The 12916-nt window shown below is 35.4% G+C and overlaps 1 protein-coding gene across 1 annotated transcript in view; it reads right to left on the reverse strand.

Moving 5' to 3' along the window:
* Window positions 1–224: 224 nt before the first annotated feature.
* Window positions 225–12916, reverse strand: part of LOC121296995 (hedgehog-interacting protein-like) — a 34641-nt gene continuing 21949 nt past the window's right edge. The window contains exons 10-13 of the mRNA XM_041222988.1: window positions 11572–11702; window positions 9595–9676; window positions 4595–4743; window positions 225–2836 (exon numbers count right to left, since the gene is read on the reverse strand). Coding sequence (XP_041078922.1) covers window positions 2643–2836; window positions 4595–4743; window positions 9595–9676; window positions 11572–11702 — 556 coding nt within the window. The 3' untranslated portion in view covers window positions 225–2642. The remainder of the gene's footprint in view (window positions 2837–4594; window positions 4744–9594; window positions 9677–11571; window positions 11703–12916) is intronic.

Below are 12916 nucleotides of genomic sequence, written 5' to 3' on the forward strand. Positions count from 1 at the left end.
AAACATATTTATATTTGTGAGATCCAACCCAGATGCTTTATTATCCTAGCATTATTTACAATACACCTTTATCAAATTCTTTACATAAAAAGAATGAAACATGTTTTTTTAAACAAGATTTTAAATAACTTTTTTAACTACTTAAATAATAATAATAATAATAATAATAATAATAATAATAATAATAATAATAATAATAATAATAATAATAATAAAGTGTACTCTATTCACACAATTAATTTTCAATTACCTCCAAGAAAGATTCACATTAAGTGCTGAAATTACACAAGCAGGGGTTGAAATTGAATTAACAATATGCAATTTGTTACTTTTAACATAATCTATGACCGACACAGGTCTGTTAATGACTTCAGACAGCTGTTACACATACACAGCCAATCAAATGTTTATGGGCACCACTAGAATTAAATACCGATAAATTGCATTTTTTATATTTTATTTCATGATTTCTAAATGTCAAATCTATTATTATAATCACAATACAATTAGGGGAGTAGGCTATATGTTTTACATTACATAAAAAAAAGGATTTTGTCAGATTATAGACAAATGACACCCAAAGTACAGACCCAGGGAAGGTAGTCCAACATTAGTGCTAACTGGGTTTGTGAAAACCAGCTGTATGCGTTGTGCACTGCATTAAAATAGTATAAAGTATATATTGAGGTTCAACATCAATTGGATGCATATCTTGCCAGATCCACTGATAAAGGATTAATAAATCAACACAGCCATATTTCCTATGTCATAGAAAGTGGTGACATTATAAAGAGAGAGTCATTAGACTTTACTGTAAAGCTAAAATAAGTTGGGTTAAGCTTCAGTGCCTTTATATACATTTTTAATGCATTACTTGAGAAATCTCTGTCCTGTAAATGACTACATTAAACATTTTTTTTTTCTCACGTTGCTATAAATTCTAGTGGTGTTTTAATGTGATTTATCAAGGAAGTGGCATTTTTGGGACATAATTAAACAATGCAACTTATGAACAATTGAAGTGATGCATACCTTTTGTTTTTTTTTATAAAATTGGGATCAGCTAAAAGATAACAAACAATAATACAAATCAATAAAACTGTAAGAAAACATGTTTCTAAATCCAGCATGTCTTTCTACAACAAAACAGCTGATATTCTCATTAACTATTTTTCATCTTTGAATGTACTTTGACAAAAAGGCAACCCACTAGGCAACAGGCTGATGGTTAAAAAGGAATATAAAATAATACCTATCTGGTGCAGACGTACACGGCAAAAACAGAACAGGCAATGCTTCATACATTCCAGCAGCTCAGAGGCCACAGTGCAACACTGCTTGATGTCTTTAAGCATGTGTTTACACAAAATATATTAACTTAACAAATTAATTATACACGTAGAAGTTTTTTTTAAACTAAAAATATACTAAATAACTGAATACATAAATGACAGAATTTACATCTTTATGGTAAGACAGTTAGTAATCTTTTTTTTTTTTTCCCCCAAAGAAAAAAAAAATTAGACTGTAAAAACAAATATAAATTTACTTCGGAATAATGTTAAGTTCTCTTTTTATCTCTGCCCTGTATGAAATATACATCACAATGCACTTTGCCAAAAAAGGTTACTGCAATAATGAAATAAAAGGCCTATGGGTGGTGGTGGTGGTGGGGCATTTACATAAAGAAGAATGAAACCATAATGATTACTGATTAAATACTTGTCTACTTTCTTAGAGACAGCAGTCTAGCACTTTCAAGGACTTCCAAGCCATTCTCTCTTTGTAACATGATGCGATTTAGACATTCATAGCTTTTCTCTTTTTAAAGTTATGTCATATTTTTGTACCTTCTGAAGCTGCTCATAAAGTAACCTCTCCTGCTTCGATAGATTACTTGATTCTGGGGGCGGGGCTTATGCGCTACCTGCTCATACTCTTTCTGGCAGAGCTCAAAGGATTTGGGAATGCATGGAGACCCTCTGGGAACCTTCTTCCTGCACTGTGATTATGGAAATGGTGCAAAATTAAATGGAGGACTGGAGGCCATATATAATGAGTTTTGTGATTTCAATATTAGTTTTTTTTTTTTCATTTATAATCTCAGTAGGTGTACAGAGCTAATAATATGTCCTCCATAGTGTCAAACTTTAAAAGAACGGTTTCTTTCTTGACCACAGTGGGGCATCACAGCAGCATGAAGTGTTATCTGCGTTCCAGAAAGAATCTTTTTATGCCAGTCCCATCAGAAAGACCTTTTTAAAAGCTTGATACTAAAGATACAGTTTAACATGTAATTAAACTTTACCCACATACCAAAAACATTCAAACATCACACAAGTACCTGAAGAGTTATCCTGGCTAAGAGACTTAAAAAACATGAAAATATAAAAACCCTGAACTACAATGGTCTTGAATGCACACTAAAGCAACGTTCTCTTCTTGCATCTTCAAAAGATCTGTTTTGACCTTCGGTACCAGTTCTGAGCAAATTGAAATGCACAACTACAGCAGAAGAGTCCATGGTGCAACTGAAAAGGCGCCCGATTATCAGGGTGATGTTTTTGTGAAATGAACGAGAACAAACCTATATACGTCCCTTTTGCAGTTGGCATGTGAAGAACAGGATGTGCGGTTTGTTTTTATACAATGTAGCTTGTCAGGTCCAGCAGGTATGACGTCATGTCTACGAGCTGATCAAGGATGCCTTCTTCGTTCTCCTTTCGGATGCTCCGGTCCATTTGTTCACACTGGGTCCCCGAATAGCCTTTTTTACACAAGCACTTGTTGGGTTTGAAGCAAACCCCACCGTTGCGACATACTGGTTCACATTTAGCTGCAAAGAATGAGCAAAAAATTAGTAAAATCAATTATATATATAATTCTTAGACAAAAGTCTTAGACATGTTTTAATTTTTCTACTCTGATGCATTACGAGCATCAACAATTTACTCAAAGCTTCCACTAGTGTTTTCTACTATTACAACAACCTTGATTTGCAGAAAGAAGGAAAAACATTGAGAGAAATAGCTCGCATCACTTGATTTTCAAGGTGTGATATCCAAAGCATAATCAACAAGTACAGAGAAACGTCATCTGTAATTGACAAACCTAGGACTGGAAGACACAAAAACCTGTCTAACAAGGATGAGCAATACTTGAAGATAATATCCTTAAGGAATAGAAAGAAGACAAGCACTGAATTGATAACAGAACTGGCAGAAGGCACAGGTGTCATTGTCCAACAAATCAACAGTACAAAGGCCACTCTTGAAATCAGGACTTAAAGGATGTGTTGCAGTAAAAATACCTGTTACGAAAGGGACTAAAAGGGTAAAATATGCACAAGAACACAGAAATTGGACTATGAAACAATGGTCAAAGGTACTTTGGACTGTTGATGGATGGACAACAACACCTGTGCCTTCTGACAGTTTTCTTGTCAATTCAATGCTTGTCTTCTTTCTACAGATGATGTTTCTCTGTACTATAATAATCTGTACACATAATTTATAAAATAGTTCAGTGAATAATTCACTGTTGTGAATTTTAAAGAAAATGTCTGTGATTTTCACAGGGCCTTAACATGCAGCAGAGGAGACCACCATTTTGCCTAATGTGGGGGCAGTTTGGGGCAGCGCAGTGCAAATGCAACATAAGGAAAGAAAGTGCTTACACATGAAGGAAATTGTGTTATTATCTTTCATTCTAAGTCTTTATAGGATAAAAAAAAAAAAAAATCATCAAATTAAATGATTTAAATAAAAGACATGCAGAGACACCCAATGTCAGTCACATGCTCACATGCAATCTGACAAACTGGCCCAGTCACACACACATACACATTTTAGGGGCCTCTCAGTTGTAGAAACAACACTGGGCTATGACAGCAGCATATGTAGTTGGTGTGACAGGAAGACAGTACCCCACTCTATCACTAGTCCCCCTGCTGATTAGTGCATCTCTGAAGACAGCCTGGGTGGTCAGATAGCTCAGAGGGCCCTTGTGTATGAAGAGGTCTCAGTGTTTGAAACTAAAAAAAAAATACTTGTAGCAAGCCACCGTTATAAAAATTCAAGTTCAAGGTAAAAGAAAAAAGACGATACAAGTACACCCAAAGTACATTAAGTACATTATCGCCTCTATATTAGTACTGTTTAATCTACATGCATAGGGATTCTTAATAAGCATGTGCAACTAGCCAAAACATTATATCTGAAAGTTTGTAGTTCACAGTGGGAGCTATTCAATTGATCCAAATGGAGCCACATCTAAATAGTGTTTAGATCACTAAATTTGGCCCAGTACCTAGGTAATGAAAGACAGGGGCGGTATGTATAAAGACGGTTTGTATCATGGGGTTTGGGGACGAAATCATAGGCTATTCTTTAAAAAAAAATCTAATTACTTCATATGGCAAACCACGTTCGAATTTGAGGTTGCATTGTCGATGGTAATGAATAGAAGGTGTAATCTGAATATCCATCCAATTAGACAATTAACCCATCCAAGTAATTAGACAATTAATACAATGCTAAATATCTTAGAGGTACTTGAAAAGTTTCCTGGCGAAAGCTTGAAAGGGAATACTAACCCACTCTGCAGAAATCCCCCTCCCAGCCTGGACTGCAGCAGCATTGTCCTGTCGGTGTACAGTGTCCATTCTTACAGAGGCGGGAGCACTCAGTGAGTAAGGGCTGTGGAGACTGAACCTGTCTCTTGCACTCTTCAGGGACACGATGTCTATAAAGAGAGAATAAGCAATGCCAAAAAATTAGGTAATGCACATAGCAATGTAGTAAAGTCTGCAGATCCTGGCGCCTAGCTAAAGGGATTGAGCATGCTCAGACCAATCACTGTAAACAGTTAGCATGTTCATTTTGTCATAATTGATCAAAATAATTCTGAGAACAGACACCTACAAAAAACATTATTGTAGAAGGGTGATACAAACTAAAATACCAATGGTTTCAATAGCCTATCTTGTTAAAAACTTTAGCCAAGTAAACGCACACAAAACAAAAAAAAATGTCATGCTTTTCTGTTAAAATTTAATTGTGTTTTATTTTCCAATTCATTCAGTAAGAAATTCATAACAAGAAAAATTATTTTCTTTGCACTTGAAGTTGATATTTAGATAAGCAGGAAACCAGTTCCAACGAACACCTCAGTACAGCACTGTAATGCTCATGTAATAAAGCTGTGGAACAAAGGTTTTACTAAAGGCAGGCTTAAAATAGAGCATTTTCAACATATTTTCACATGTGTTTTACCAATACTACTTGAGGAATGATTTCTGAAATGGTTGTAAATTGAAAAGAAAATGTTGTTGTAATCCTATGTACGAAGATGCTGTAGCGTAAAATATGTTCAGCAATAAGGCTGAAACACAATATTAAATATAAAGTTACCAAAAAATGTACTTTAAAAAATATCACTTATTTAATACACACGTAGAGCATATATTTTTTATACTATACCAATGCTTCCGTGTGTTTGCAATAACAAAACACCAATCTTATTTTTATTAGCTTAATGAACTGTCTCTGTTTGGAGCTCATTAGCATTTCCAAAGGTTTTTGTGAAATTCAGAATATGAACCACATATGGCAGCGGGCTTAGACCTTTCAATAGTTAATTTATATTTAACAAGCACACTAATTAGATAATAGCAGCAATATGGGAAATAGAAAGTGAAGTGCTCTTAACAAGTTTACAACCTGTATATATTATGGTGGTAAATGCATGGGAAAGTTGTACTGCGGTTGGATGTTAACAGCAGAGTGCATGAAAACAAAGTGATTCCACTAAAAAAAATATTTGTAAACAACACTGTCCAAATAATATTATATTTCACTGTTATATTTGTTTTTCACACAAAAAATTGGTCTCGCATTGAAAAGCAAGTGTTACTTATCAACAAAACATTAATTGTATCACTCCCCCTGTTTCCACTCCAGGGTAAATTCCTGTTATATGGGGTATGGGAATGTGAAAATGTCTTTTGTTGTCAATGAAAAGGTATTTTGAAGTGCCCCCCCCCCCCCCCCCCCCAGTTACACTATTCCACAGTTCACAGGAATTTATCACCGCAGGGAAACAGCTTGAATGATGTTTAATCGAAATCACAATATGACTGAATGAAGCTCCTGCACCACCAAGCTTACAAGACAAATTAAGCAGGACAAGACCTGTTGAGTTGGGATTAAGTAGGATACCTGTTGGAGGGCAGGACGCTCCTTCCCATTATCAATTATAGAAAGCAGACAAGGGTTTTCTTACTTAACTGTTTCTCACTGTTGCAAAAACCTGGATCATTTCAGAGAAATTACACATTTGGAGAAGATGACAATACACTGTGCCAGTGACGCTCCCATCTTCACTGTGAACCCCCTGAATTTGGCTTCGACCTGGCTCACTGCAGCCAGCGTGACGACCTGCAAGGGGATCTCGTTCCCATGCTCTACCCTGGCTTCACACACAAAACTGATCTTTTTTTTCAGATAAATGCTTAGTATATTTTGTGTCTTGCTGGGTCCTGACTTGATGGGCTGCACTGTGTTTAAAGATTGGTCCCTGGAGTGCTCTGTATCGCTGTTAATAGCACAGAGGTCAACACAAATACTAAACAGTTTTCGTTACTGTCAGGGTGGTCATGAAAACAACACCTGCTGTATGAGCACTTGACAAAGCAGCTGGGTCAACAGGCACTGTGGGAATTTATCAACTTCGGGAGGCCACTTGCATAAAACACAGACTGATAAATTAAAAGAGGGGTGGCTTATTAGGTTAAGACTGCCCTATGCAAGCCTTTTCTAAAAATGAATGAGAGGGAAAGAAATCAGCGGCCTACATGTTGTATGGTATAATCAACTATTGTTCCAGCTGGGAGATACTCCACCAATATGTTCTGCAAAGAACATAAGCTTGGCTGAGGTTAAGGGTAAAAAAAAAAAAAAAAGAAGGGATTTCAGCCTATAAAGCACTTAAGGGCGGTATTTGTTGTAATACTAAAGGAAATGTAGATACAATTCTATGAATAAGTCTTTCTCTCTTTATTTGAAGACTTTGAAATGTTTGTTATATATTTTTGTTGAGCAGTCTATGCTTTTTAAATTAGATTTGAGTATTTTGAAACATGGACCATATTGAAAGTATTATTTTCACAATCTCTTTACTTTACAGACTTACAACATGTTTATGATTATCCTTGAACAGTCTAAGTTAAGATACTTAAATTAAGATTCAGAGAGAAATTTAACTTCTGAATACTTTGAAACAAAAATATTAAATTCACAGATCATCTAGAACTTATAATATATTGTACCTGGTATAATATATATATAATATATATATATATATATATATATATATATATATATATATATATATATATATATATATATATATATATATATATATATATATATATATATATATATATATATATATATATATATATATATATATATATATATATATATATATATATATATATATATGCCCAGTATTACTTAAAGTGTGAAAATAATACTTTCAATATGGTCCATGTTTCAAAATACTCAAATCTAATTTAAAAAGCATAGACTGCTCAACAAAAATATATAACAAACATTTCAAAGTCTTCAAATAAAGAGAGAAAGACTTATTCATAGAATTGTATATATATCATACTATTTTGCACTGGAATAAAAAAATAAGTTCATAAAAGTTAAAAGTTAATAAACCCTTTAATAAAAGTATGTGCTTAAAACCCCCTTTTATTGTTTAATCCTGTTTAAAGTTGACCAAAATGAGTTACTAGGTGTTGTTAGTCTGGAGCCTTTGCTGTTAGAGAGCTCAGCTGGGCTCATCCAGGAGCTTTCATCTTCTTTAAAGATATTGGTGACACTTTAAAAATAAGTGGGTTATTGTGATGAATTAGGCAAAGGATTTCATATGATTTAGTGAGGAACTCTCCCATTACACATTTCCATATAATAAAATACTATAATACGAAAAACACTACATTTCCTATAGTATTTACTGTAGTTAAGGTTATGACCAATCAGGGACACACTGGGATGATATGTGCAATTCATTTCTGTTTTAGACACCTATTTAAAAAATATTCTTGATTTACCAGTATCCAGTATCAATAACATTATGCACACTTTATTTAACAAGGAGACAGTTGATTTACCTATCCTGGAGCTTTTCATTTTGTGTTTGACTCGGCCACTGTGTTTGGAATAAAAAAAATGTTTACAAAAAATTGGTAATTATTATCACTCATGGGAATGGCAGCTGCGTGTGGCTAGGCAATTGAGATAAGAAATCTCCTGCAATGGAGCATTCAGTGGCTTAATCAAACATAACATTGTTCTAATTATAGCAGTGCCGTCACTGGCAAATGCATGAAAGAACAAAATACTATGTTTCCATTTCGTCGGCCCTGCATGGCGCAGGTTATAGTTCTGAAGCAAGTACCGCTTAAAGGCATTTCAAACTATTCTGGCATGGGATGGGCATCAAACATAATTTACCTGCACAGTATACATCCGAGAAGCTGAACAATGCATTTGAGTTTATTTTCATATTGGGTGGACTATTTCTGTACTGTTTTATAAAACTGACAAACAAAACAATCTTATACAAGCTGATGTTTATTGAACTGCCTGCTGCTGCAGATCTACTTCTTGGATTGTTTAGATCATTTATATTTTGCTTGTACCCAATTAGTTAAGTCGTCATGATCAAATCTTTCATTATGTGTGCATGTAACCCTGTACCCATCCTAAGCCGCCCTGACACACACAAAACACACCAGTGCTACAATGGGGGGGACCTGCTCTTCAGGTATATCACTGCGAGACCACCCTACTTGATCAGGCAACAAGAACACAAAGCCAAGGTCAAACATGCCAGCCCCATGTAATTAGATACTAATAATGGGTTTGATATGTAAAATTAGCTCAGGTTCACACACAACAGACTAAACAACCCAACAGATTGTGGAAAGAATTGTTCTTCGGAAAATCCTACAATGCCAGAAAACATAAATAAAATGTAATGGCCTTCACTTGAGAACTGCAGAAACATCTGCACCCCAATTAACTGCATTTGACTTGGGTGGCACTGTCATCACCTAGTAATAATTAGCAAGGGATAATTTTCTATTCTTATTTAGACAAAAAATCTGCCAAAACAGGTTAACCCTAAAAGGGCTGGTCCATGAAGCAGATTTTAACAGCTGACCTTTTTACCAGATCGCAATGTTTTATAGGTTCTGTTCAATTTACTTGCTGCAAACATCAAAAAGAATATTAGTTGATTCAAAGCAAGACATTGGGCCAGAAAGGAGTTTCAAGTCATGTCCCTTTCCTCCAATTTTTTTTTCTAAAAGGCATATTTAAATTTGAACATTATACAATTAGCAAAACAAAACAATAATTTAGCATAATTATTGTTAATGTTACAGTGAAGTATATATTAGTTGCTTTGTTAATTATTTATTTATTTATTTTAAACTGGCTGGGTTTCATTCTTAATCATAATGAGGCAAAACAAACTAACGCACTTTAATTTCCACTTGTAGTATTCAGAAAACTGTACCTTTTTGGGTCGATCAGTTTGTAGAGTTTCCCTCTGTGAGACTCTGTCATGCTTTTGCTGCTTGTCAAAATGTACATCTCACCTGTAAACGGAGAGAAGGAGCAGCATGCTTTAGCAAGAATTTATTTATTTATTTGCAAAAAATTGCATGTGTAGGTGTGTGTGTGTGTGTGTGTGTGTGTTTCAAGAATTGTTACTGTAACCATTAAAGAAAAAAATATCATTGAAATATAATTGTAGCGACGGTAGAGCACTTGCACATTATGTAGAACTGTAAACACAGTTTATCTCTCTCGCAGGGTAAAACAAATTAGGTTACATAGGCAAATTATGACCAAATGTTCGGTTGATTACTGAAACAAAGATCTGGTTAGGCTTGGAAGCCTTTGGATTCATGGTACATTCTACATTTTGTTAGGGCTTGATACATTTGTTCTGTTACTTAAAGTAAGTGTTACATGGTCATAATTAGTCAATAAAGTCACAGTTTGAAAGAATAACTTGTTTTGCAGCTGGTTCAGTGACGCTGCGGTGTCATTCCTCTGCCCAGGGGTAAATTATCTTCAGTAGATACAGATGCTCAGGTTCACCATTTGATCAAGTTTAAAGACTCTGCCAAGGGCTGACAAGCATGGTCAATACCCCGTTTTATCTATCTCTGTAACTAAATTCAAGAACACTAACTCTTTGTACTCTTTCAAAAAGATGAGATCAAAAGGTGTGCAGACCTGTTTCTCATATGTATTGACTCATTTTTAATTCCTGATGCCTTACCTCAATAAAGACATGAATGCAATAACATGCTTAAACTATTCAACACTGAAGCTTTAGTCCTGTAAAACCTTACACAAGCCTTGGCTCTATTATATATTAGTTTAAAGCTTTAGGGATTGTCTCAGCTCATCCATTGCCATGGTCAATTATTAGCCAGACACTGCCTGTTACAGCAGGTATTGCAATATTGCCTAATTATAAGTTGCTCAAAGAGGGGCTTTAAACTCTTGATACAAGCTGAAATGCACGTGCGCTCTGCTTCCATTCTCGTGTCGTTTTGACATCAAAATGAAATATGAAAAACCCTAATGGTGAGAAGAAGCTTCAGTATTGTAAGATGGTTGAGTATAGGTGGATGGCATGCAATACAATCTTTAAAGGGCAACACCTTCAATTTGAGAAGCCAGTTTCACTTTGTCACCTTACACGCCAGCATATTCTTAGCATTGTGCTGCATTATTCCATAACTGCATATGGCATGTAATTATATAATTATACAGTACAATTGGAATTAAATACATTACCAAAAGATTTATGCAGTTTAATGCTATTATGTATTTTAATTGGGCCCCTCCCTTTTTTAAATATTTTAAATAACATTTAACTAGCTAAAATGAATATGGGTCACTTGAACCTGATATAGCCGCAGGTGTTTTGTTCAAATAATTTAAAAATGATCAACTTTTGGGCAATTTTCCATAATTTTAACTTCTTTACTATCTTAAAAGATGAGAGGTGAAGGGAGGCTTGAGAAGCTGAAAGCACAATACCACATTGGAAGCAGCTTGCACTGGCTTAAAAACAAATGCAGTGTACTGTAAGAAGCTGAGTTCAATTGCTTTCTTCTTCTACCTCTGTTTCTGTACCATTGTTTTTTATTTTTCACAAGACAGCAAGTAGAGTCTTCAATAAATATAATAAATCTATCCCAGCTCTACAAATAACTGCAGGTACTGCCCACTGGTTAGTTACGGCTGAACATGCTACATTGTGGAAAGGTGTTTCATGGAATATAACATGCATTATTTGGAAAACCTTATTCAGTTTATTTCACCACAATAAAATCATAACATTACTGCCCAGGATGACTTTTTTTTAAATATAGATATAAAAATCCAATACAATTAAACATTTAAGTTAAGTATGCAGTTTGCACAATTTCAATATTGTTTACCCAGCTAACTGTTAAGCAAAGATGTTTACCAAGTTCATCTTCTCCAAACCCCAGGATGTGACCAGTAAGAGAGCTCTGACATGAACTGCGGCTGCCAAAACACAGAGCCCTCTCCTGCCAATGTTTGCCCGTTGCTGTTTTTTGAAGGGTTCCAAAATGTCTGTGTAAATTAAAAAAAAAAAACATTGGTTTCATCAATGAAAGTACTGCATGCTGATTGTTAAACTGACTTATTGCTTGTCGCTACAATAGACCAATCAGGCACAGTTTACCAAAGGGCCTTGACAAACCAGCATTGTTTAAATGCCCTGAATAACAGGTATCAAATGGACAGTAATGGGAATATTAATTTTAATTGTGTTTGAAAAAATAAAAATGATTGTTTTCATTACTCTTATCCCATTTGAAAAAAAAAACAAACTATATATGATTTAGAAAAATTACTATAATTCCCCAAATTAGAAAGATTTATGGTATATTTTGTACACTCAATTGAACCTTCTTCCCCCTAGAACCATAATTAAACACAGCCCACCATGGCAAACCAAAGTGATATATGGTAAAGCATAGTAAAACATAATGATATAGCATAGTGCAATCATGGTAAACTTTATATTGTGCAATTTACCATAGCAGGCTTTTAAAACGGCAGGCTTTTATAGTGGCTGTCGCTAAAAAAGGATTCTCCTTGGAAGAAACAGTGGTTAAAGGGATATTTTAGACCATTTACATTTTCATGTTAACTTTTGTCAAATTCAAGGGGTGTGAACCATGGCTTCGCTATTTCCTAATTTCACCTGTCTATCATCATTCACTCCCTATTTAAACCCAGTCACAGCTCAGCTCTTTCTCTTGCATTAGCTTTTTTCCTCCTCCTCCCTCTTCCTCCTCACTTTTTACATATGCCGCGTGCCTCTGTGTCAGTACCCTCTGGGCATATGGTGAGTCTCACTTCCCCGACCTAGAGTTCCCATAACTCCACAGGTTCTTCGTGTGGTCAGAGGGGACCACCTGCCACACTATTCTTTCACAGCTCATATGCTATATCTTGCCTCAAGAAAGAACACTCTGTCTTACTTCCTCTTTTATCCTCCTGGGTTGTGGCTTGCATACTCTTAGTGCTCGAGTCCCAGAACTAACAATTATTTGTGTTCTTTCAGATCCTCTTTTCTTCCTTATGTCAAGGCTTAGTACGAGCCGTTCCTTCCTCTGAGGGTCGAACCTGGTTGCTAACTTGGACCCAGTCACGAGGCAATGGCTATAACGACTCTCCGAGAAGTCAGAGGACTGTGTTTTCAGGGGCCCGGAGGCCGATAGGGCCGAGCCTCGAACCCTAAGTTGCAAAACACTCCCTTCCTCTCGCAGCTCTGTTTC

Source organism: Polyodon spathula, chromosome 2, assembly GCF_017654505.1.
Source record: "Polyodon spathula isolate WHYD16114869_AA chromosome 2, ASM1765450v1, whole genome shotgun sequence".
In the NCBI taxonomy this organism is placed as follows: domain Eukaryota; kingdom Metazoa; phylum Chordata; class Actinopteri; order Acipenseriformes; family Polyodontidae; genus Polyodon; species Polyodon spathula.